This window comes from Episyrphus balteatus, chromosome 1 (assembly GCF_945859705.1).
Source record: "Episyrphus balteatus chromosome 1, idEpiBalt1.1, whole genome shotgun sequence".
NCBI lineage: Eukaryota > Metazoa > Arthropoda > Insecta > Diptera > Syrphidae > Episyrphus > Episyrphus balteatus.
In genome coordinates this window covers 126,850,745-126,872,610 of record NC_079134.1, presented here as the reverse complement: position 1 = coordinate 126,872,610, position 21,866 = coordinate 126,850,745, and the positions used below count along the sequence as shown (strand labels likewise).

General features: G+C 32.5%; 3 protein-coding genes across 4 annotated transcripts; 2 read left to right on the top strand and 1 right to left on the bottom strand.

Moving 5' to 3' along the window:
- Positions 1-391: 391 nt before the first annotated feature.
- On the bottom strand, positions 392-10,062 carry LOC129905362 (activin receptor type-1). 2 transcript variants are annotated; one of them, XM_055980833.1, is made up of 11 exons: positions 9,960-10,062; positions 9,493-9,607; positions 5,689-5,724; positions 5,364-5,439; positions 5,080-5,296; positions 4,779-5,005; positions 2,877-3,091; positions 2,586-2,808; positions 2,326-2,513; positions 2,026-2,251; positions 392-1,652 (listed from the first exon to the last, which is right to left on the bottom strand). In XM_055980833.1, exons 1-11 carry the CDS (start codon positions 10,018-10,020, stop codon positions 1,503-1,505), a joined length of 1,734 nt encoding a protein of 577 aa, XP_055836808.1. In that variant the 5' UTR covers positions 10,021-10,062; the 3' UTR covers positions 392-1,502. The 2 variants fall into 2 exon arrangements, with proteins under 2 accessions (XP_055836808.1, XP_055836809.1); XM_055980834.1 differs by lacking the exon at positions 5,689-5,724.
- Positions 10,063-10,674: 612 nt separating this feature from the next.
- LOC129906366 (uncharacterized) lies at positions 10,675-12,175 on the top strand. Its single transcript, XM_055982109.1, has 3 exons — positions 10,675-11,050; positions 11,111-11,559; positions 11,667-12,175. Exons 1-3 carry the CDS (start codon positions 10,941-10,943, stop codon positions 12,137-12,139), a joined length of 1,032 nt encoding a protein of 343 aa, XP_055838084.1. The 5' UTR covers positions 10,675-10,940; the 3' UTR covers positions 12,140-12,175.
- Positions 12,176-14,107: 1,932 nt separating this feature from the next.
- On the top strand, positions 14,108-19,542 carry LOC129905941 (mitochondrial intermediate peptidase). The gene is made up of 8 exons (XM_055981564.1): positions 14,108-14,315; positions 14,377-14,499; positions 14,569-14,708; positions 14,778-15,044; positions 15,101-15,407; positions 18,156-18,743; positions 18,802-19,038; positions 19,103-19,542. The coding sequence occupies exons 1-8, from the start codon at positions 14,175-14,177 to the stop codon at positions 19,418-19,420; spliced, it is 2,121 nt and encodes a 706-aa protein (XP_055837539.1). The 5' UTR covers positions 14,108-14,174; the 3' UTR covers positions 19,421-19,542.
- The last annotated feature ends 2,324 nt before the right edge of the window (positions 19,543-21,866 follow it).

The following is a 21,866-nucleotide window of genomic DNA, read 5'->3' as shown; positions in this document are numbered from 1 at the left end:
CAAAAGTACCCAAAAGCTGCGTTTTTGACCTGATTATTAACGATACGTTTCGACGGTGGTTTTATTTTCCGTAACTTCAATAAACACTATTCCTTCCATGGAGTTCATGAGTTAATTTTTAAACATTAGCCTTTTATGAATTTTATCAATTTTATAAAAACTGTTTATGGAAACAAGCATAAATAAAATTTTCTACAAAAAAAAATTATTAATGATAAAAAAACGCTTGAATATTGAAATAACTTTTCACATTGTTTTCATCTCTACTTTTCTTCCAACTTCGCATATTCTAATTCTAAGGTAGGCACCATATTTTATTCTTAGCTTAATTATCCCAATTAGTTCTTAATCAAGCATCCCAAAGTATGCAATTTCATGATGGCCGAAGAAACGAGGTGACCTGCGTTGAACCCGGCCAATTATAAAAAATATAAGTCATCCAAACCAAGGGTCATGGTCGAGATATCAATACCTCCTTGAACTCCAAAATTTCTAAGATAAATTATGTTTAAAAAAAATCTCTTTAAATCTCCTAACAAACTGCTTGTCTTAAAAATCCTTCTTACCTTGGAAGCGATGTGATTTCAAGTAATCTGTTTAGGATGACCACAAAGAACAGAAAAGAAATATCCTAAGCTTTATTCAATTACCTCAATATTACAAAGTTTAAAACCGCCTGACACAACATTCCGTAGAAGTTCGGAATTTGATAAAAAAAAAACTTATCCAATTTTTCTTTGCTCATTTATTGACCCTAAAACTAATATTAGTTGAATAAAAATCAATCTATGATCTAAAGTGATTTTCTACATAACTTAAGAATGAGTTCATTGTAAATCAAACTTAACGAAAGTGCAATAAACTTGATTGCACTCAATGAAACAGGTTAACACACATAATAATCATTCGCTCTTGCACCAGGAAATTGGGTTCGAGGATAGAGTATTTATGAATTAGTGCTTATTTATAAAAAGCGGTAATCGATGTGTAGAAAATAAGGACGGAAGAGTCCCAATTTCTAACAAAAATATTTAGATATATAAATAACACCTTTTAGTAGATTTATTTTTCTAGATGCTTGCTAATATACTCTTTTGATTACTCTATTGGACTGTTATAAAAGAACAAACAAAAAATATACATATGTATAATCGAAAATCCATGTGAAGAAAGCCATTTTTATAATTCTCTTTTGTTATCCTTACTTCTATTTAAATTTGTTTTATTTTTCTACTCTGTAAGCAAAAAAAAAAATATAATAGTTTCTTAAACATAAATTTATCTTAAAATCTATCTTACATTATTATTCTAAAATCTAAAATGTGTATTTACAGGAATACACAAATTAATATTAAAAAATGTACACACTTGTTTATGGTTATATATTACGATGTATATAACTTAGATTGGCCTTACGTTAAAATTGAACGTATCAAAGACTTACATAATGGAGTTTTGTATTTTTCTCTGTTTTTTTCATCGTTTCTTAAAAATAAACGAAATTAAACACATACTTCGTCATACTGTAATCTAAATTTATCATCAGCGGAAGCTAATTTGTGTAGAGTCTTTTTAATGCGCAACACTGGTAAACGTACATTTGCGTTTTGATGCCAACATTCTTTCATTAGTTTTGACATTCCGGCCAGTAGCTAAAAAAATAAAGAAATTTGAGATAAAAATTGTATAAAACTCCAGAATTGTTTAAAACTTCAAGAATGCATCTTAGTAAGTCAAAGCTGAGTAATGCATTTTTGAAGTTAACCAAGAGCTCAAGGTTGAAGTCTAGATTTCAATTGAGTCTTATTGTAAGCGTAAAAAGAGTAGCTTTTATTTATTTTTCTCGAATTAAATTTAAAGTTGCCACTTAAAAAGTCAAATTTTTTAAATTTGTATGCAATTTGAGAGATTACTAATTTTAAATGGGAACTTTTTATATAATTGAGAGTGAATAAATTGGGCCTCAATGTTATAAAAATAATATTAAAGTAAAATAAAAAAACAAAAACTTAAAATAAAACATACCGGATCCGAACTCCAGCGGTTTGGTATCGATGGACGGTGATTATCACTGCAGACAACCTTTTTCATATCTTCAAAGCTTGGATCTGAAGGAACAACATCATAATATGGAACTTTATATTCTTCTGCAATTCCACCCGAGATTGTCCTTCGACACACTTCCCACAGAACAAGACCCAATGCATAAATATCCGCTCGACGGAGTGCCTCAAAACAATGCATATTTATACTGTAGAGAAGAAAAATAGGGAAATAGTAATAGTATAAGGAGCCATACCTTTTAACATTAAATTACAAACATACCTTTCATCGAGTACTTCTGGTGCCATATACCGTTTAGTTCCCACTTTTGGATTATTACCAAGATCTAATTTTCCAGTTACATGTGAATGTGTGACGGCCAACCCAAAGTCAGCTATCACACAAGTTCCATTTGGTTTGACCAAAATATTTTTCGACTTCAAGTCACGATGAGCTATTCCTGGTTTTCCCTATTTTTTTTTGGAAAATAAATACATTTCTTGATTTATCATTTCAATTTTAAATATCATTCAAAAACTTACCTCTTTTCCAAATATTTCAGTGTGTAAGTGGACAAGACCATTTGCAATTGACAAACATATCATTATCATATCATAATGGCTAAGAGCGTTTCTGTTCAAATGATCAAATAACGATCCATGTGGATAGTAATGAGTGAGTAACCATAATTGTGTGCATGAATTTCTTGATATCATATCTGATCCAATATAGCCAAGAATATTTGCATGTCGAAGTAGTACGGTGCTACAAAAAAACCATAAATATAAACAACTTAGTTATTTTATTACAAGAAAATAAAAATTTAAACCAACCTGTAAATTTCAGTTTCTCTCTTCCAGGACTCTTCGTCACGACTGAAGAAAATTTTTACAGCAATACTTTCACCATGCCATATTCCACGCCAAACTTCTCCATACTTTCCACGACCAATACAATCGACTAGGGTGATTTGTTTAGCTAATGTTCTTTGAACTAACAATGGAAGACCACTTCCAGAGCCCGATGTCACAGAATGTTGGAAATATTCCTAAAACGAAAAGTGTAAACGTAAATTAATATTTTGAGTTTTTCAACTGGAAGCTATGCAGTTCTAAAATTCGAATTAATAGTCATCACTCAAGTCACGATTTTTCTCAAGTGAACGCTTGAGCAGGTTTTTGGCCACTCAAGCTGTAAAGTTGTAACATGAATTAGGGTAAAACTGATCGAGGACAACTTTTATTTTAGTCTACTTACAACGTTTTAAAATATAGAATTTTCAAATACAGCAGTTTCGTTTCGACTATTAATGTTATTTATAAAAAATAGAGAGAACAATATTCGAAACGATAGGACGATATCGTTTTTATCGTGATTTGAGATCAATATTTCAATTATAACACGTTTCAAGAATCTTCCATTAGCCGGAGTGCTCCAAAATGAAACTGATTATGAGGACTTATAATAATGAATGTTTTTTTAGTAGAAGTGAAAGCCTCAGTTGCAAATTAGAAAAAAAATGCTTTAAAGATTTTTTATTTATGTTTGCACTTTTTATTTCATGAGTTTTATTATTTATGTTGAAAAAAAAAAAGTTTTTCCGTATCCACTGAAATTGAATAATCGATGACAAACCACAACCCACTAAAATAAGTTTGTTTTAAACTTTTAATTGAACGCTATATGAACTCGGCAACAAAACATACAAAATGCAAGAATAATTTTATCCAATTTCGATCCCACTCTCCATACAACCGATCCCAGTGTGCGCGGCGGTGAACCACTGAGATATATGAAAGATTCGTCGTAATCACTTCTTTCCAAAATCGTGTTTTAACGGGCGTTCATGACCTTGAGCCTTGTCTAACGAGCAGTTTGAACAACGCTATTTTAACGACTTTTTTTTAATATGGGGAGGAATTTAATTAAAGCGAGGTGGTTTTTTTGCTTGTAGTGGTCGTGAAAGAGAATTGAACTTTGGATTGTACATATCCGTATTCACAATTCTCATCCCTTCGTTCCTTATTTTCGTTCTTATTAACTATAACGTTCGATGATGGGGAAGTCCCCTAGGATATAGTTAAGAAACTCTTGATCAAATTAAAAATGCTTAAGAAGCTTATTACGGACTGAAGCTAATGTATCAAGTTTTTAAACGATTCCATAAACTTTAGTACATCTCAAACTTTTGCTTTTTTTATAATTTGAATTTAATTGTTTTTCATTCAACTAACAATGTCCAGTAGGGTGTGTCAAAAAAAAATCAAAATCCTTTTTTTTATTTTTCATTTTTACATCAAAAAGTCATTTTTTTATAAATCGACTTTTTAGCCTATTTCTTTACACATTCTTGTAGGAAATTGAACGCTCTACAAAAAAGATATTAGAGGTCCAAAAATCGGGAAAATCTTTATAAATTCGATTTTTGTTCCTAATTTTGTAACAAATTGAAATATTATAATAATCAAACGCGCAAGACATTGCCGAAGTAGTTTTTGACATTCGCCTGTATCTAACCTAACCATTTGAAGAGCTTAATAAAAATTGTATTGCATAAGTCCAGAACTCAAAATATGTTTAATGAAATATTAAGCTTTATGTCTTTTTATATCTTTTCATTATCTAAAAAAAGTGGTGTTTAAGAAAAGTACCGTTCTTTCTCTTAAAAAATTAAACCTTTATAGGAATAATAAATAGAAATCTCAATTCCATTTAGATTTTTTAATATAACTTACCTTAAGAGTACTATCGCCTGCACTTGTTGCTCTCAGCATATCATCACTAACTAAATAAGATTCCGGATCTTGTTTGTTTCTGAATGCATTTAAATTCTTTTGATGTTTCCGACGCAAATAATATAGAACTATCGTTCCAATGACAACAATAACAAAGACTGGCCCAAGTATTGCAAACGATAACTTTACCACACCATTTCCCATTGGATCTACTTGAGTAACTTCATCTGTTGCAAAAAAAAAAAAAATCCAAAAATAAATTTAAACTAGTTTTTTAAAATTTCCATTTGAAAGAACTTACTTTGAAAAACAGGAGGTAATTCAGGAAAATCTCCACCATTGCAATAGTCATCAGAACAGCACATAACATTAATTTGTACCACAGCATGTCGTTTCCTCGGTCCAAGATTATTTAATGTGTTTTGATTACAAATCAATGGTAGCTGTTCGGGTGATGTTGTACAACCACGTGAGACATTTTCTTCACCATAAGCATTGCGAGTTCTTGATTTCCAACACTGTTTCAATGAAAACAAAAATATAAGTTTTGTACACAAATAAGAATATTTCCATTAAATTCCTTACTTGTATAGCATTCTGGCACATATGAGCATCATGTGTTGCATTTTTGCATGGCGACTCACATGAATAGCATTTAAATCTGTATACAAAAAATGAAAAATATGAAATTAGAAAACTAGACTTTATGATATATTTTTAAGAAAAAAAAAAACTCAGCATGCATTAAAGAAAAATTTGGTTTTGCAAAAAAAGGAAATAATAGTAAAACCAGTGTATTTTGAAATAAAAAAACACGAAAAAAAAGGACAAAACGAAGCAGCACACCACAAATAAGCATCGGCATCATTAAATCACAGATGATTTTATCATCCAATATGATGCTCTTTACCTTCTTCGCATTCTTCTTTTTGATTTGGTATGCCTCCTAGAGGTAGTAGCATATGCGGGGGGAATATATTGGGATTTATTGAGTTAAAAATTTAATATTTTATTTTAATGGGGTATCTATGTATATCTTAGCATACGTGGTATTGTATATCCTCTTATCATAAATATTCGTTCAATTAATTTAAACTACAGACGTTACCATGTTATATTTGGCCCAACCAATTTTTGCTCTAAAGTCTAAATTAAACAAGTGGTATTGGTTTCTCAATAACGAGTCTTTGGAAATAAAACTATTGGAAAAGTATTGGTTATTTTATTTATTTTTTTGAATAATACGAGTGTGTAAAGATTTCTTGGAACTGACTCAAAAGATGCAAGATGAATTTATAACTTTAAGGGGAAAAAATTATTTTTACACATGTCCTACAAGAAATTATACCAGGATATCTCTACTCATGGAATACAATAAAACTCACTTAGACCTCATACTTCTATTCTGATACCCAAAGACTAACGAATTATGAACCAACCAGTCGAACCACTCGGTTCTTATCAAAAGAGGAGACTTTATACATTTATTTTCACTAGCATCTTCATAGAAGAACAGTTTTCTTTTATTGGAGAGAACGGCAGGTTCAGGTGAGGTTGCATTAAGACGAGTAATAATAATTAATTTCGACTTCAAAATTATTAAATTGTATATTTTATTAGTACAAACATAAAACATAATCTACCTGAATTTTACAATACCGATCAGTCTTTTACAAATCATACTTGTGAGTTTGAATCTCAACTCCGGGAAAAGAGATGTACCACCGGAACAGATGAATTTATGTCTGAAATCCGGGTAAACTGGGACTTCTAGAAACTGTACTGTAGATGTCAAGGGGTGTGGGACCTTAACGCGTTGATTATACACATGTGTACTTGCTGACCTTTGAACTTTGTTAAGTTTATTAAAATTTATCGCTTTGTCCAGTTCGGAAGACTATACTATTAACCCGTATGTTAGTAGCGGTTTTATAATCGAGATGTACACTGTATAGCCAGGGAGCAATGTTGGGAGAAAAACTCCATTTGGCACCAATAGCTTTTTTGAATGAAAAAGTGTCAGATCGGCTTTTGTCTCTTTCCCCAATATTGAGGTTTTTTTTATCAAAAATGAGAACTAGATATTTAGCTTCGTTATATAAAGTGCGTGTTACATTTTTAACTATCGGCGGTTTAAAGCCCGGAATCTTGAATTTCTTCGTTAAGAGGACAAGTGCTGTTTTATGGGTAACTATTTCCAATCTACAACCTTTAACCCAGTTCATAAGTTTTTTTTTAAGCTGAATGTAGCATTTCGTTGGTTACCAAGTTCAATAGGAAAGGTGATGAGACTGCTCTACTTGTTTTGAAGTTTTTCAGCTCTAATACTTTTTAAATTGAATTCTAATACTTACATTTCTGCGTTATTAAACTGACTCTATGCCTAAAATAAAGACCAGAGTGTACTCTTTGTTTAGAAGAGAATATTAAATGGTGCCTAAAAGAGAACAGTTTTTACTGATTTGACCTTTGTGTAGGCATGTTGAGCAGTAGATCAGACAGGGTTCTATTTCCTGTCATAGATAAATATCCATCATTCATTCCAAGTTTTTAAGTGAGAAGGAAGATAGACTTAAAGGTCTTAAATGTTTTGGAGTTTCGTTGGAATGTTTACCCGCTTATTGTATAAAAATCACCTTAGCTTCTCTCTAGGTCTTTGGAATAATATTATATTATAGGAGTAACGTTCATAATAATTTCCAGCTTTTGCAAGATAATATCTGAGACAAGTTGCAGTTTGGCGGGCATGTGACTATGTGGCCCTGATGACATTTACATGTATGGAAGCTGTCTGTAGCACATATTAATCTAATTTTACTTTCCTTTACCAAATAAATGATACTACGAGGAAATTAAGTACCAAGCAGATGGTTTATAGATTCCTCATATAAGTTTAACCGCCATTTGAATCTTATAAAGCTCGAACTAGTTGAATTAGTTGTTAGGATTTGCCTACATCTAGATACCTCGGAGGAAACTTCAATTTTACTGCAGAAGTTTCTCCAGCAAACCACGTACAGTGGTGGTCATATTTTTAGAGACAGTATACATTTTTCAGTATCATCGTAGTTTTATGAAAGTGCTTAGAAACATGCCTGGTTTACAATATTGTGAGACGACGAGACGAGAGCGTTGCTTTTTTTTTTTTACCATTTTCGATAAAAAAAAAAAATCGTTTTAAAATCGTATGGAAATTTACAATACTGCGATTTTTTATTCTACAAAGTAAACAAAAATAAAATAAAAATAAACAGTATTTTTTGAGAATCGAACTCCGGACGTTGAGATTACGAGGCAATCACCTTATTACCTAGGCTAACTTGAATTTAGAAATTATGAAAACTTTAATCCATATAAGATGTCTAAAATATTTTAATATCAAAATTTCATTTTCGAAAAATCGTCGTCTCGTGCGTCCTTTTCAAAATTATCAGAATGTCAACGCAACGAGAATCGGAATATTGTGTATTATTTTTATTACATATTTGGAAATTTTTAAAATCGTCAAGGAAAATCTCGTCTCGCTATCGTCTCGCAATATTGTGAATCAGGTAACATTCAAAAACTAGTAACAATTTTGATCATATGTATCCCAGAGAACTTAATCAGTGTCCCTATAAATTTGACAAGGTGAAAAAGATTAAGTTTAGATTTATTGATTTTTTTTTACTATTTCCGTGAATGATATTGAAGTTTACTTTAATGATCTTTTCAATGTGTTTTTGAAAATAAAGCATTAATTTATTTAATTTCGGTACAACTTATTTTTAGAAATGCTAAGAAATTTTAAAACCGTCACTGTCCTTAAAAATATGACCACCACTGTATCGGTTTGGTAACGTTTCCAGTCGTTTTATTACTAAGTCCTCTAACATTTCTGTAGTAAATCGATATTATGGACATTGTTACGAGAAATACAAAGCGAGGAAATATTTTAGGAACAAAAAAAATGGTTAAGGAACAAACTGTGAACTAATTTTTAGAAGTCAAATACTGTCGTCATTCCACAACTCCATCCTACTTCTGGTTGGGCAGTTAACCCGAAGACGGCAGAGTTCCCCAACCTGGAGAGCCAGACCCTTTAATGACTCCAAGGACGAGAGGTTGGTTAAGCCGCTCCTTATAAATCTGTACGTCTAAGTAGGTCGTATAAGGTGTTTACCAAGTAGTTCAGCCTTACTGGAACTAGTGGCCCTACCGTTGATTCTACAAAAAGAATTCTTCCTACCGTCGTTTGTTGGAAGTTCCTTGGTGGGAACACTCTTTCGTTGGGGGAGTAATTAGTAGCAACAGCCTACTTCGTTTTGGCCTGTCGACCATGGGAGACCTTTCTGCGAAAACAAGTTTCGCAATCGCATAGCTCTTAGCTTAATAGTAGTAGTCACCGTAAGCCCATCCGCCACGACAAGGCTTACTCCCATGAAAAAAAAAGTTAGTACTGTAAGGACCTAATGAAAGTTATGTTCCTTTGAGAGAAAGTTTCTTCGAGTAATTTTCGATCCAGTATACACTCATCAATCCAGATAAACAAAGGAAGATTTGTTTCAAAAAAATCTTTTCTTTTGTATATCACTACAAGAATTTACCTATTTTAAAGTATTTCCAACCAAGCTAAAATTGGTTACCTAATTGTTTGCTTCAAAATCACTTAACTTATTTGAACGAATATTTATGAACCAGAAAATATGAAAAATTTGTTAATTCTATAACTTACCTAGGATGCTTTTGTTGTATAGAATTTTGCAGAGGAAATTCTCTGGCACTTGAGTGGCTCACTTCTAATTCCATATTTTCATGAGTCTCTTCTAATAGCCGCCCATTTATTTCGCCTGAAATTATTTTTTTTTTATTAAACAGAAACAAAAGATTTAACTTTTTTGCACAAAATTGGAATATTTTAATGTATTGAAATTTCAATTATTTATTGTTTATAATATAAATTAAATAACACTGTTTAAATAATCACAAAACAAAAATAAAAATTATTGAAAATAAAATTCCAAGTCCAGCTGGGAACTTTTGTGATTTATTTTTGAGTGTCGATTTGCTTCGGAATGAAAATAAATGCCACACTTTTTTCTCAACCATTTACTGATGAAATTTGTTCAATTTATATATTTGCAAATAGATTAGATGTTGAAGAACATTTTTAAAATGTGAGATTTAATATTTTTAACCAACCTTTTGCGATATTTTGAGTTAAAATTGAAATTAAAATGATTATAAATACAATGGCAGCCATTGTAGTTAGCTATCAAAAAATCAAATCAAAATAATAAGCGATATGATGTGGGAAATTGGGTATATTTTCTATATGGATTTGGGAAATTTATTGATGAGTGTGTTTAGTGGAAATGTCTTAATTTGTTAAGGCCTATGCACATTACAAATGTTAAAGCCCTAAATACAATGGCCTACAAAGTGAAAAAGTAAGAAAATAAATAACTTATTTTGTGATGGAATTCTTACAAAAATGATGCAGAGAGCTTTGTTGTTGATTTAAAAACAGTTAATGTAATCTTTTCCACAATCCGCAACTACATTAGCGAGAAAAAAAAACACATTATTTTTCACTGTTTTTGATTAGACTGTTTGGTGTATTTGACGTAAATACGAATAATATAAGTTTTATATCATTGTTTTTCTAAAATCGACCAAAATAGATCAATTAAAGCCTGAACTACATCAAAACACAAAGTCAAAAAAGTACAAAAAAGTAAAAAAGCTCAAAATATAAAAATCACATGTATATTTACCTGACATCTATTGGAAAAAAATTAATTAAAAAAGCTCTTTTGTTTTTGAAGTTTTAAATTTCAAATACAAAAATAAATCTCCAATCAATTAAAATCATTTAAAAAAACTTGAATTGAATTCCGACTCAAGAAAATGGTAAGAGAATTAAAATAATAATGCACAGATTATTATTTAACATTGACTAAAAATATTTTCAAGGAAAACGAATTAAATAGGTTACAAAATGCGGCAAATCGCATTTTAAATATAGTGCAAGTTGTTGACGCATTTGAAAATGCGACGAGCTCTAAGCGAAGGTGGTGGGTTCATCCAATTAATCAAAACCGTGTTGACCAAGGTGACTTTGGTAACTTGTTACAAGAAATTCTTGAGTACGACGAAGAAAAGTTCTTCAATTATACAAGAATGGAAGTTCCCCAATTCAACTATCTGCTTAACTTAGTTGAACCTCATTTGACCAAATTCAGCAATAGGTTAGGGCTTCCGGTAGCATTGCGCTTATTTGTAACCTTGAGGTATATTTTATAATGAATACATTTAACTAATAATTGTGTTAAGGGAAATATTGCTTATAGGTTTCTTTCAACAGGGGATAGTAACAGTTCTTTGGCCTATGCGTATCGCATAGGTAAATCAACTGTACAAGCTATAATACCGGAAGTGTGTGAAGTTCTGTGGACCGTACTAAAGCCAATATATTTGCCAATAAAAACACAAAGTGGTTGGCTGCAAGATGCACATGATTTCCATCAAACCTGGAATTTTCCACATTGTTTGGGTGCAGTGGATGGAAAGCATATTTCCATTCAAGCACCAAGAAAAAGTGGATCGCTGTACTTTAACTATAAGAAACATTACAGCATGGTATTACTGGCAGTTGCAGATGCCAATTACAAATTCACCTACGTGGATATTGGGGCGTTTGGTTCACAGAGCGATTCTGGTATATTTACAAATAGTACTTTTGGAATGCTTTTGGAAAGGGATCAAATGAATTTTCCAAGTTCTTCTCCTTTACCTGGAGGTAAAAAAATGTAAAATTAACTTATTAAAGGTTTTAAAAGATTATCTTATCTTTTTAAAGATCTTTTCTTTCTTCAAAATAATAAGACTTTATATTTGTTTTTATAGAAACTTTGAATTTGCCATATTTTATGGTGGGAGACGAAGCTTTTCCACTAAAAAATTATTTGATTACACCATTCAGTGGAAGGTATTTGGAAGACAGTAAATCTTATTTTAATAAGAGACTTTCTAGAGCACGCCGCGTAGTAGAAAATGCGTTTGGCATATTAGCTTCTAGATGGAGGATATATCAACGTACTATTATAGCTGAGCCAAATACTGTTGAAAAAATTATAAAGGCCACTGTTGTTTTACATAACATGCTATGTGAAAGCAGCAAGAACAAATATGCCCCAAGTGCTTTTGTCGACAGACAGCATGAAAGGGATGGCATTTGGATTGATGGAACCTGGAGAGCTAATGTAGGTTCATCACAACTGAACAGAATTCCTGCAACATTACGCTTGGGTCCGAGAAACTCCACAGAAACGGCTTTAAATTATAGAGAGTATCTTAAAGAATGGATACATAATAACTAAATAAATACAAAACCCATAAACTGTTATTATTGAGATTTATTTAAGTTCTATGAATGGCAAAACAAGAAATATTACAGGTTTTTAATCTATTTCAACTTAAACTCCCAGAAGACATCAAACACTTTTTTTATAAATTGTGTTTTTACGATAGGGTCCATCTCAACAGCTTCTTTCGCCATGTAATCAAAGATTTTGAAGTGGTTTGTTCTCATGTCTTCTGGTTCAGATACCAACTGCGATTTTGGTTGTGAAACACTTTCAGCTATTTTTCTTAAAGCTTCTCGACTCTCTTCATATAATGCTTCCCGGATTTTGTTAGCGGATTTCGAATTGTTTGGTGGACACCTTTCGTTGTCTGTTTGAGAAATTTCTGTCGTTAAGTTTTCAGAGACATTATTTGCTTCCAAAGAAGAAGGAGTTGCTGCAGTAGATGGGGTCAATGTATTTGGTGTTGGCGAAATGATATTTTGTGCTGCAGTCAAAGATGAGCCGGGGTATGAAGTTTTTGATTTCACTAAAGAACAAGGAATGGAACTCACTGTTGGCCGAGTATTCATTGTCTCCCTTAAAAACTCCAATTTTGGGAGTAAATACCAGGATTTCCAGTTCCTAGCCCCAGCTCCAGATCTTGTGAGAGCATCTTCTCTCTTCTTTTCTCTTCTCAACTTTTCTTTAAGTGCAATGAACCTTTTTTCAATTTGCATTGCACTAAAGCCGGAAAAGTGCTGAGAAATTTGCTGGAAAATTCGTTGCTTCTTTTTCGAGTCGCGGAAATCATTTCGTGATTTATCCCACAGCGTTGGATTTTCTTGAATGATAGTAATCAAGGCTTCATCGTCAGCTTCTGAAATATAGATTTTTTCATGCATAAATTTAAAATTTAAATTCAACTTAACATACCATTCCATGTTCTTTCAGGATCCATTCCAGCAAACAAAACAATTAGCGTCAATTTAAATATAGCTATCACAAAACTATTGACACTATTTTGAAATTTAAATTGTTTGTCAAAAGAGCTTTTTTCGAAAAATGACAAGAACTATGTGATCGAAGAGCTACCTTACGGAAAGGATATAAAATATTATTTGAGTGTATTTGTTTTTAAAACTTTCTGAAAAGTGAAAGCTTGGTCATGTTCAAGCTTTTTGACTAGGATACTTTTTAAAAATGAAAGAGAGATATACAAATAAGTTACTAGGGGGAACAAGAAAAAACATTGTGTTTACTTTTTTGTACTTTTCTGACTTTGTGTTTTGATGTAGTTCAGGCTTAAAAATAGTAGAATTACTACACGAAAAAATGGGTCAAAAACATTTTTAATAACTTCTACAAAAAAAAAATGCTAGGTTGTTAAGGGCCAGTTGTACTAACGTTGTTCAGCCTTGGTTCGGGAATTGCAACACACCTTATTATTTAATTATCTCATTTGGAAAACAGGCAGTTAAGGCTTGGCCGCAATGAAGGGTACATCAGAACGTTGATCTGTCAGTTTTTAATTTTTTTCATACAAGTACCCGTACCGCTACCGCATGTATCCTTCGGTGTGGCCAATCCTGCGGTAGCGGTACTTGTATGACAAAAATTCCAAACTGACACATCAACGTTCAGATGTGGAATTTTTTTCATACAATTACCCGTACCGCTTCCGCATGTACCCTCCGGTGTGGCCATGCCTTTAAGGAAAAACCTCAACGGAAAGGTTTGCGGTAGCGATACGGGTACTTGTATTAAAAAAATTCCACACTTACACATCAACGTTCAGATGTGGAATTTGTTTAATACAAGTACCCTTACCGCTACCCGTACCACTATCGCATACCTTCCGGTGTGATCAAGCCTTTAACCAAAAATAAATTGCTGATTTGCATGCAAATTACATTTCTAGTTTAAACGTTGCCTTATCTTTTCTTGTGTTTACCACTTTATCTTTGTATTTTTTCCAACTGACAGCTGCTGTCATCCTATGCACAAATTTATTACGTCAAAATTTTCACCTTTCCGCGAAATACCATAGTTTAAAAACATTTCTTTAAAAATGTTCAAATTAAATAAATCTCTCACAAAACATTTAATTTTAAATAGAAATTTCAAAAACTACGTTTCAACATGGTCACCATTGGCAACAGCATTCAATTCACCGCCACATAAAAGAATTAATCTAACACGCAATGATGTGGTAAGGAACTTTATTTGTTTTGATCCCTACTTTCCAAAATAAACTTGCTAACTTTTACTAGGGATTATTCAATTTACCTGAATTAAAATCCTTCGAAGGATTCTACCTTTTGAAAGACAATGTTGGCAATAAAACAGATGACCTAATCCAAGAAGCCATCTCACAAAATCGCTCTAGGAAAATGGTAAACAAAAACTTTCTTTTTTCGAGTTCCATTTGCAAAGTCACTTTGAATCGTTTTTTTTTATTTAAGGTGGAAATTTTTGATGAACTCTCTGATTCCCTCTGCAAAGTTGCTGATCTAGCTGAATTCATCCGCATTGCCCATCCACAAAGTAAATATTCGCATGCAGCTGAAGAGGCTTGCATAACAATAAGTGGAATTGTTGAAAGGTAAAAACATTTAAAGATAAATTGAAAGTTAAAATAAAATTCTAAAAACAAAAACGAATACCCTACTAGCTTAAACACACATAAACCTATCTTTAAGGCGCTACAGGGTGTTGTTGAAAACGGTGACATCATGCCAACCACAGAAATCGATCGTCACGTAGCCAAGTTGTTCCTATTTGACTTTGAACAATGTGGCATACATCTGCCGGAATCTGAGAGACAGAAAGTAGTCCGACTAAACGATGCAATTCTTCAATTGGGTCAGAAATTTATGCATGGTGCAGTCAATCCGTCAGCGATTCCAAGAAAAAGTGTTGCAGATGCTATAGCTCATATGTTAGTTTCTAATAAACCACCAAACTTTTTTTATATATAACTTGTTTTTGTTTTAGATTTCCCTCTGATGGAGATAATTTGTATATATCTGGGCTATATACAAATTCTTCCAGTGCTCAGGCTAGAGAGGCAGCTTATAGGCTCTTCCTTCGACCCATTGAGAGTCAAGAGGAACTTCTTTCCGATCTCATTGCTTGTAGATATCAATTAGCAAAAACTTGTGGATTCGAAACATATGCACATAGAGCTTTGAACTCTAGCACCGTAGAACATCCAACAATGGTTAAACAATTTATTGACGAATTATCAGATGAGTTGCGACCCAGAGCTGAAAGTGACTTTCAAATTATGGACAAAATGAAGGTATGAATGAATAATTTGGAGAGTTAAATTCAATCTGCTTTTGATTTTAACTCTTGTATATTTTTTTCAAACTTAACTAACATTTAGGCACACATAGTTGTAAAGTATCATTTCGGCTTACTACGGGTAACTTTAATGTACACAGATTTGCTTAAACCACCCCTAGCAAAATTCTTTCTAAAGAACACTATGCTATTTATTTAAAAAAGAAGCCGGGGGATTTTGGAAAATTTTTACAACGAAATTTTTCGTAGTATTGATCTCGAAGCACTTTCAAAGTTAATTCCCAAATTGCTTATTATCTAAACTCCTGCTCAAAATAAACGCACACTTTTTTCTTCTTTAGTTATACCCCTGCATCCTATTTAAAATGGCTTTAAAATTATTTGTTGTATTTTTTTGTGTTTGCTTATTGTTTAGCAAGTCAGAAAAATGCTAAACTGCAACAGTATTATCAACCAAAAAAAAAGATGAACCAAATTTAGCAATTCAAGGTCTGAAAACTGATATTTAAATAATTTTTGTTTTTAAAGAAAAAAAAATTTTTTAAATGGAAGCGCGTGATAGTTCTTTCCAATAATTTTATTCAATACTTGGCATTGTCTCCTCTAGCGCATATGATAATTTGGAGTCCACGAATTAGCTTTTGAAGGTTTTGTTTTAACTTTTCTTTCACTGCAGTTTTCTTTTGATCAAGAATGCTTGGAGGTAGATTTCGGCCGCAAATGCATTTTTTTCAACATTTCCTAGACATGTTCTATTGAATTTAAGTCCGGATATCTGTGTGGTCAATTCAAAGTGGCATAATTTAATCTTGAAGATATTCTCAAACCACTCTAGTATGCATTATCGTGCATCAGACTGAACTGTTAGCCAAATCTAGGGATGATTGGAACCGCATGCTGTTCGAGGATATCAGTCAAGTATCTTAGGGTACTTAAAGTAGGTCTAGAAGAGCTCACTTACTCCGTAGGTGTTGTAAAGCAGAGTTTACTCCATGAAAATGTATGACTCATCTCTAAAAGGTTCGCGGGTTGACAGATAGACTTCAGCATACCTCTCCAAATCTTCCCCACAAACATTTTATTCCATACCTTCAATTTAAGCTCACTCCTGTCTTATTTGAGAAAATAACCACGATACTGTGAGATAAAGTAATAGTAGGATTTTTCTGTAAAATAAATATGATGTGCGTTAAATTTGAGCAGGAGTGTATAACAAGAGAAAATGTAGCCGGGCCATCGATACTTTCTTTCCTTATAAAAATGTTCAGGTTCCCCATTTTAATTGCCAATCATTGTACAAAAATTGCAGTTCTTTTTAATCAAAAAATCTGTACGTTGGCCAAGAATCCGCAGAATATTTGCGGCCAAACAGTATAACTTCACGTTCAAGTAATTTCGATATTGGCAAACGTTTTCCCAAAAAGATTTGTCTGAAAGTTTCCATTTAAATTTTTGCTGAAATTACTTGCTAATGACGGAACCATAGTGCTGTGTAGATCAAAGTGCATTCAATAGTCTCTACCAGCCATCTCAACTCTTACAAGCCGCCTCCAATTTCGCAATATAAGTATCGAGATTATCTTTTTTTTATTTTCTATTTTCTTGTACTCTCAATATTAGCGTTCAAGAATTTAAAATCGAAAAGATACTCGATATTCAGTAACTCTACGAGTCTCACATAATATATACGTTTGATGCGTAGCTTTTTCACCAGGGCATATTGACGTATAGCGAAACATAAATCGTAAGTAAGATTTTCTATTCGTGTAGTAAAAAGAGGTCCCGATAGTCACGTTCTAAGGGCCAAGTCTGGTCGCCTAATCACCAGTTCCACTTTAAGAGAGTTAATACAGCGTAGATTGCTCCATTTTGCCGAGAACTTCCGTAGACAATTTCAATTTGCCCCCGTATCAAGAACGGTTGCGACTTGCTTACCTTCGATCTCCAGAGAAATGTCGTGAGGTTGAATTTGTTTCTTACCCCCAAGACATGCATTGAGTATTGTCATAGTACTTATGTAAGAAATCAGATTGCTTCTACGGTCCTGTTATTCATGTTTACAACATCTACTGAGTATTGCACCTCTACCGTGACCATTAGTAAAAACTTTAATGATAACTTACCTTCTAGGAAATACTGAGTCAAAATGATGAGTCACAACTATTTACACTGATGGTTCAATCAAAGGTGGAGTATGATGTTGGGGCAATTGCCTTTTCGGAAGTTCGGAATGTCTCAAATAGCAAAAGAGTGACCTAGATTGCTTCAATCCAGATTAAAAAGTGTGAACATGACATACCGACAGAGTGGTAGACTTATGTTATTACTTTCTTGTATTTGGTTATCTTATAATACTCATATATGCTCGGTTTTAAGAACAAAACACCTTTTAAACTACCCATATGAACTAACGAGCTATATTTCTGCTTTGTTACTTATCAACTTGGATTCTGTTTTCCAGACGAGATAGAGAGGTATGATGTTTGAAAAGACAGCTAAAATATCAAACGCTATTGACGTCTGCTTTTGAACTTTATTCAAATTGTGAAATTTACTATTTTCTAAAGTTTTCTTCTTCTATTAAAATATTTCTAAGTGCGCCCTAATGTTCTTTACCACAGTTTTTTGTTTAGGTACAAACCATTTTTTATAGACTTAAGCTTGAATTTGTCCTCTAGTAACTATTTAAGGTGTGTTATTTTGAAACTTTAGTTAAGTGAGAATTCTGAATTCTTAATTCCAGAAAAAGGATAGCATAAATTCCAATGCATCTTTAGCTGCATGGGATACACCCTATTTCACTTCTGTGGTTAGAAAACAATGGCTCAATGCAAGTTCAAATGAATTTTTACCATACTTCAGCTTAGGCGGTTGCATGGAAGGTTTGGATAACCTAATGAAATCACTATATGGTGTCAGCTTACAAAATACAGAAGTTGAACCTGGTGAAGTATGGAACAATGACATCTACAAACTATCTGTTGTTCATGAGACTGAAGGCCTTTTGGGTTACATTTATTGTGATTTCTTTGAACGCAATGGAAAACCAAATCAGGACTGCCATTTTACAATTCAAGGAGGAAAGAAATTATCTGATGGAAGTTATCAGCTACCAATAGTAGTTGTCATGTTGAATTTAAGTCCAGCCCGATGGACAGGGCCAACACTCTTGTCACCGTCTCGTGTAGATAATCTGTTCCATGAAATGGGTCACGCAATGCATTCGATGTTGGGTCGAACTGAATATCAACATGTGACGGGAACACGTTGTAGTACTGATTTTGCTGAGGTGCCATCAGTCCTTATGGAGTACTTTGCAAGTGATCCGAGGGTAAGTTAGTAAACAAATTATATTCTATGTCCAAATAATAAAATTTTCCTTTTTGAAGGTATTGAAAACATTTGCAAAACACTATCGGACACATGAACCAATGTCAGAGGAAATGTTACAACGATTGTGTGCATCGAAAAATATCTTCTCGGCAAGTGAAACACAATTGCAGGTGTTCTATTCAGCTTTGGATCAAGCTTATCATTCAGAAAAACCAACTCAAGGTCAAAATACAACAGAGACGTTGAAAGAAGTTCAAGCTAAATATTACAGTCTTCCTTATGTTGAAAATACCGTAAGTTATAATATTTAACTCAGTTTAATATCTTGATTTCTATCATTTAGCTTCGCATTTACAGGCTTGGCAACTTCGTTTCTCTCACTTAGTTGGTTATGGTGCCAAGTACTATTCCTACCTCATATCAAAAACCATAGCGTCGTGGATTTGGCAGACGTATTTCGAAGCAAATCCATTCAACAGGGAATCAGGTGAAAAATACCGACAAGAAGTTCTAGCGCATGGTGGTGGTAGTCCTAGTCGACAGCTGGTAGCTAATTTTTTGCAAAGAGATGTAACCCCAAAGGCGTTATCGCAAAGTTTAATTCACGAGATTGATGTTAATAATGAAAAGATCAAAGAAATGAGTAAAAAGTTTAACTCTTCTCTTGGTCAATGAAAAATTCATCAAGTGTGATAATGTTAATTTGATTTTAAAGTGAATTTTAACAAAAACAAGTTAAAAATCTACTTAATAGATAAATTAAAACTCAGATTTCGCCTTCGTGAGAGTTAAGCAAATTTGTATTTTTTTAAGTAAAACTTTTTTAACCGCCTTTTTTTGAATATCCCTATATATTTCAAGACCTACGCGTTACTTGAATAGAAACACACATTTTGCTCAAGATAAAAGCGATTGGAGTTGAATGTATGAATGCCAGTTCTGAACATGTCTATTGTCTATATCAAAATTAATGTTCTTAATGCTTTAGCCCTGATTTTTCAATCATCAGTAAGACTATCAAACGAATAAAGTCAATATAAAGAAATAGATATTCCTAGGAATAAGCTCTAACTGACTATTGAAAAATTGGCCCTTAAGAGAGTATTTATTTTTAAGGCCCAATTTATTAACAATCCATTAATTTTAAAGTCGCCATTTTAAAAGGAAAATTATAAAATTTGAATGCGCTTTAACTTTTGGAATGGAATATGAAAAAATTTGGTCTTAGAATGCATATAAAAGTGTTTTTTTGAGAATGAGTGCGAAAAATCTCAACTAGTTAGTTAGGTTTCTTTTTTTGGATTTTCGAGAGTTACTAAGCAATCGCAATTTTTAGTAAATAATAAATACATACATACATAAATCTTTTCAAAAATTTTCTAAAAAAAATCGTATCCATAAAAACCCTGCACAGTTTCAATTTTATCTAGCCATAGCTCGATTTAATTTAACAAAAAAAGGATAACTTTATAGCTTTAGCTCATAAACTTTTTATTTTTTTCTATACTAGTGAAACAGAACAACAATATTTTAAATTGTTTTGTCGTTTTTTTTACGTTTTTATTTTGTTTAAATTTATTTAGCCCTGGGGTCGAATTGCGGCATACGTTCGTTAACGTATGGTTACTATGTGTCCCTATCTTTTTCTACTAATTAAATAGAGACACAAATAGTAAAAACGTTGACAAATGATCGTAATCGTATGCTGTAATTCGACCCCTGATTTTTCAATCGTCAGTTAGGCTATTAGAAGAATAAATGTCAATATAAAAAAACTTTTATTCTTAGGCCGTGTGTGAATTGCGTTAAATAGTTAAATCCGTGTTAAATTTTTGACACTATTGAGGTTAATAAAAAAAATTTCAGCTATATTGATTGTTGTTTAAAATTTTTTCTGCCTTTTTTCTGCCATAATACTCCTTTTTAATAAAAAAAAAAAACAAAACCATTTGCAAAAAAAATTTAACTCAAATTTAACCAGGTCCCAGAGCCCAATAAATTTTTAACAGCTGAAAATTTTGTATTCACCTCAATAGTGTCAAAAATTTAACACGGATTTAACTATTTAACGCAATTCACACACGGCCTTAGGAATAAGCTCTATCTGAGGTTTATCTGACTATTGAAAAATTGGCCCTTAAAAAATAAAAAAAATATTGCGGATTTAAATATAAAATTGGATTGGGTCGCACATAGTTATAATGGTTCGAGCTACCTACATATTATATTAGTGAAGCATTTAAAAAATTGATAAGTTATCAGAAAATAAATTTAAAAAAAACACTTGGTATAATCTTTGAACAACAACATCTTGAAGGTGCTACCGCTATGTTTATGGCAAGAGTTACAGCACTGTTTCATGAATGCCAATCCGATCATCAATCTCCTTTATTCCATTTTGTATTTGGTGCTGAGCCTATTAATTTTTCATTTTATTCGAAAAACTTTTTCCGTCACACTTGAGTATTGAACCTAGATCAAGCCAGTTTAGAGGCCAGTACATTACGCACTTCGCTATCTCATCCATATGATTTGCTCTACCCAATTTTAGGATTTTTAGCTTATCAACATTTCATTGAATAGACTTAGCATTTTTACTAGCTCCTTTAACTATAATTATTGTTATATGGCTGTTTCAGAGTTTTCTCCATACTCTATTGAATACCAACAATTGTTGCATATGCAACAAAATCAAGAGCAAAATTTAAATTTTATGTGCATGTTGGTAAGGTTTCCACCTACCCTAAATCCGAGATTAAGCTAAGTAGGTAGATTAAATAAATCTTGAGATTAATTCTAAATCTACTTCGCTAAATCACGGATTTGGGTTCACCTACCCTAAATCCAAGATTTTCACCTACCCTCATTCCTAGATTTAGAATAAATCTCGAGATTTATTCTAAATCTACTTACGGCCATATTATTCACAAGTTTAAAAAATACATCTGGGGCCCCCTGATGTAGAGGAATTGAAATGTGAAAAATAAATCCAAATCCATAATATTCACTATCACACAAAGAAAACAATAGTAGGTAATTTTTTAACTATTTTTATAGTTAAAATCGGGATAACTATTCTGGATTTGGATTTATTTTTGACATTTTACAATTTTACATCCGG

What these genes read in the sequence shown, in the direction of transcription:
- LOC129905362 (XM_055980833.1), bottom strand. Translation starts at nt 10,020, where the DNA reads ATGGCTGCCATTGTATTTATAATCATTTTAATTTCAATTTTAACTCAA. An exon ending in ATACAACAAAAGCATCCTAG is followed by an intron (nt 5,725 to 9,492) that starts GTAAGTTATAGA and finishes TACTACCTCTAG; the next exon opens with GAGGCATACCAAATCAAAAA. An exon ending in AGAGAAACTGAAATTTACAG is followed by an intron (nt 2,809 to 2,876) that starts GTTGGTTTAAAT and finishes GTTTTTTTGTAG; the next exon opens with CACCGTACTACTTCGACATG.
- LOC129906366 (XM_055982109.1), top strand. Translation starts at nt 10,941, where the DNA reads ATGGAAGTTCCCCAATTCAACTATCTGCTTAACTTAGTTGAACCTCAT. An exon ending in CGCTTATTTGTAACCTTGAG is followed by an intron (nt 11,051 to 11,110) that starts GTATATTTTATA and finishes TATTGCTTATAG; the next exon opens with GTTTCTTTCAACAGGGGATA. An exon ending in TTCTTCTCCTTTACCTGGAG is followed by an intron (nt 11,560 to 11,666) that starts GTAAAAAAATGT and finishes TTGTTTTTATAG; the next exon opens with AAACTTTGAATTTGCCATAT.
- LOC129905941 (XM_055981564.1), top strand. Translation starts at nt 14,175, where the DNA reads ATGTTCAAATTAAATAAATCTCTCACAAAACATTTAATTTTAAATAGA. An exon ending in AAATTATGGACAAAATGAAG is followed by an intron (nt 15,408 to 18,155) that starts GTATGAATGAAT and finishes TCTTAATTCCAG; the next exon opens with AAAAAGGATAGCATAAATTC. An exon ending in TTCCTTATGTTGAAAATACC is followed by an intron (nt 19,039 to 19,102) that starts GTAAGTTATAAT and finishes TCGCATTTACAG; the next exon opens with GCTTGGCAACTTCGTTTCTC.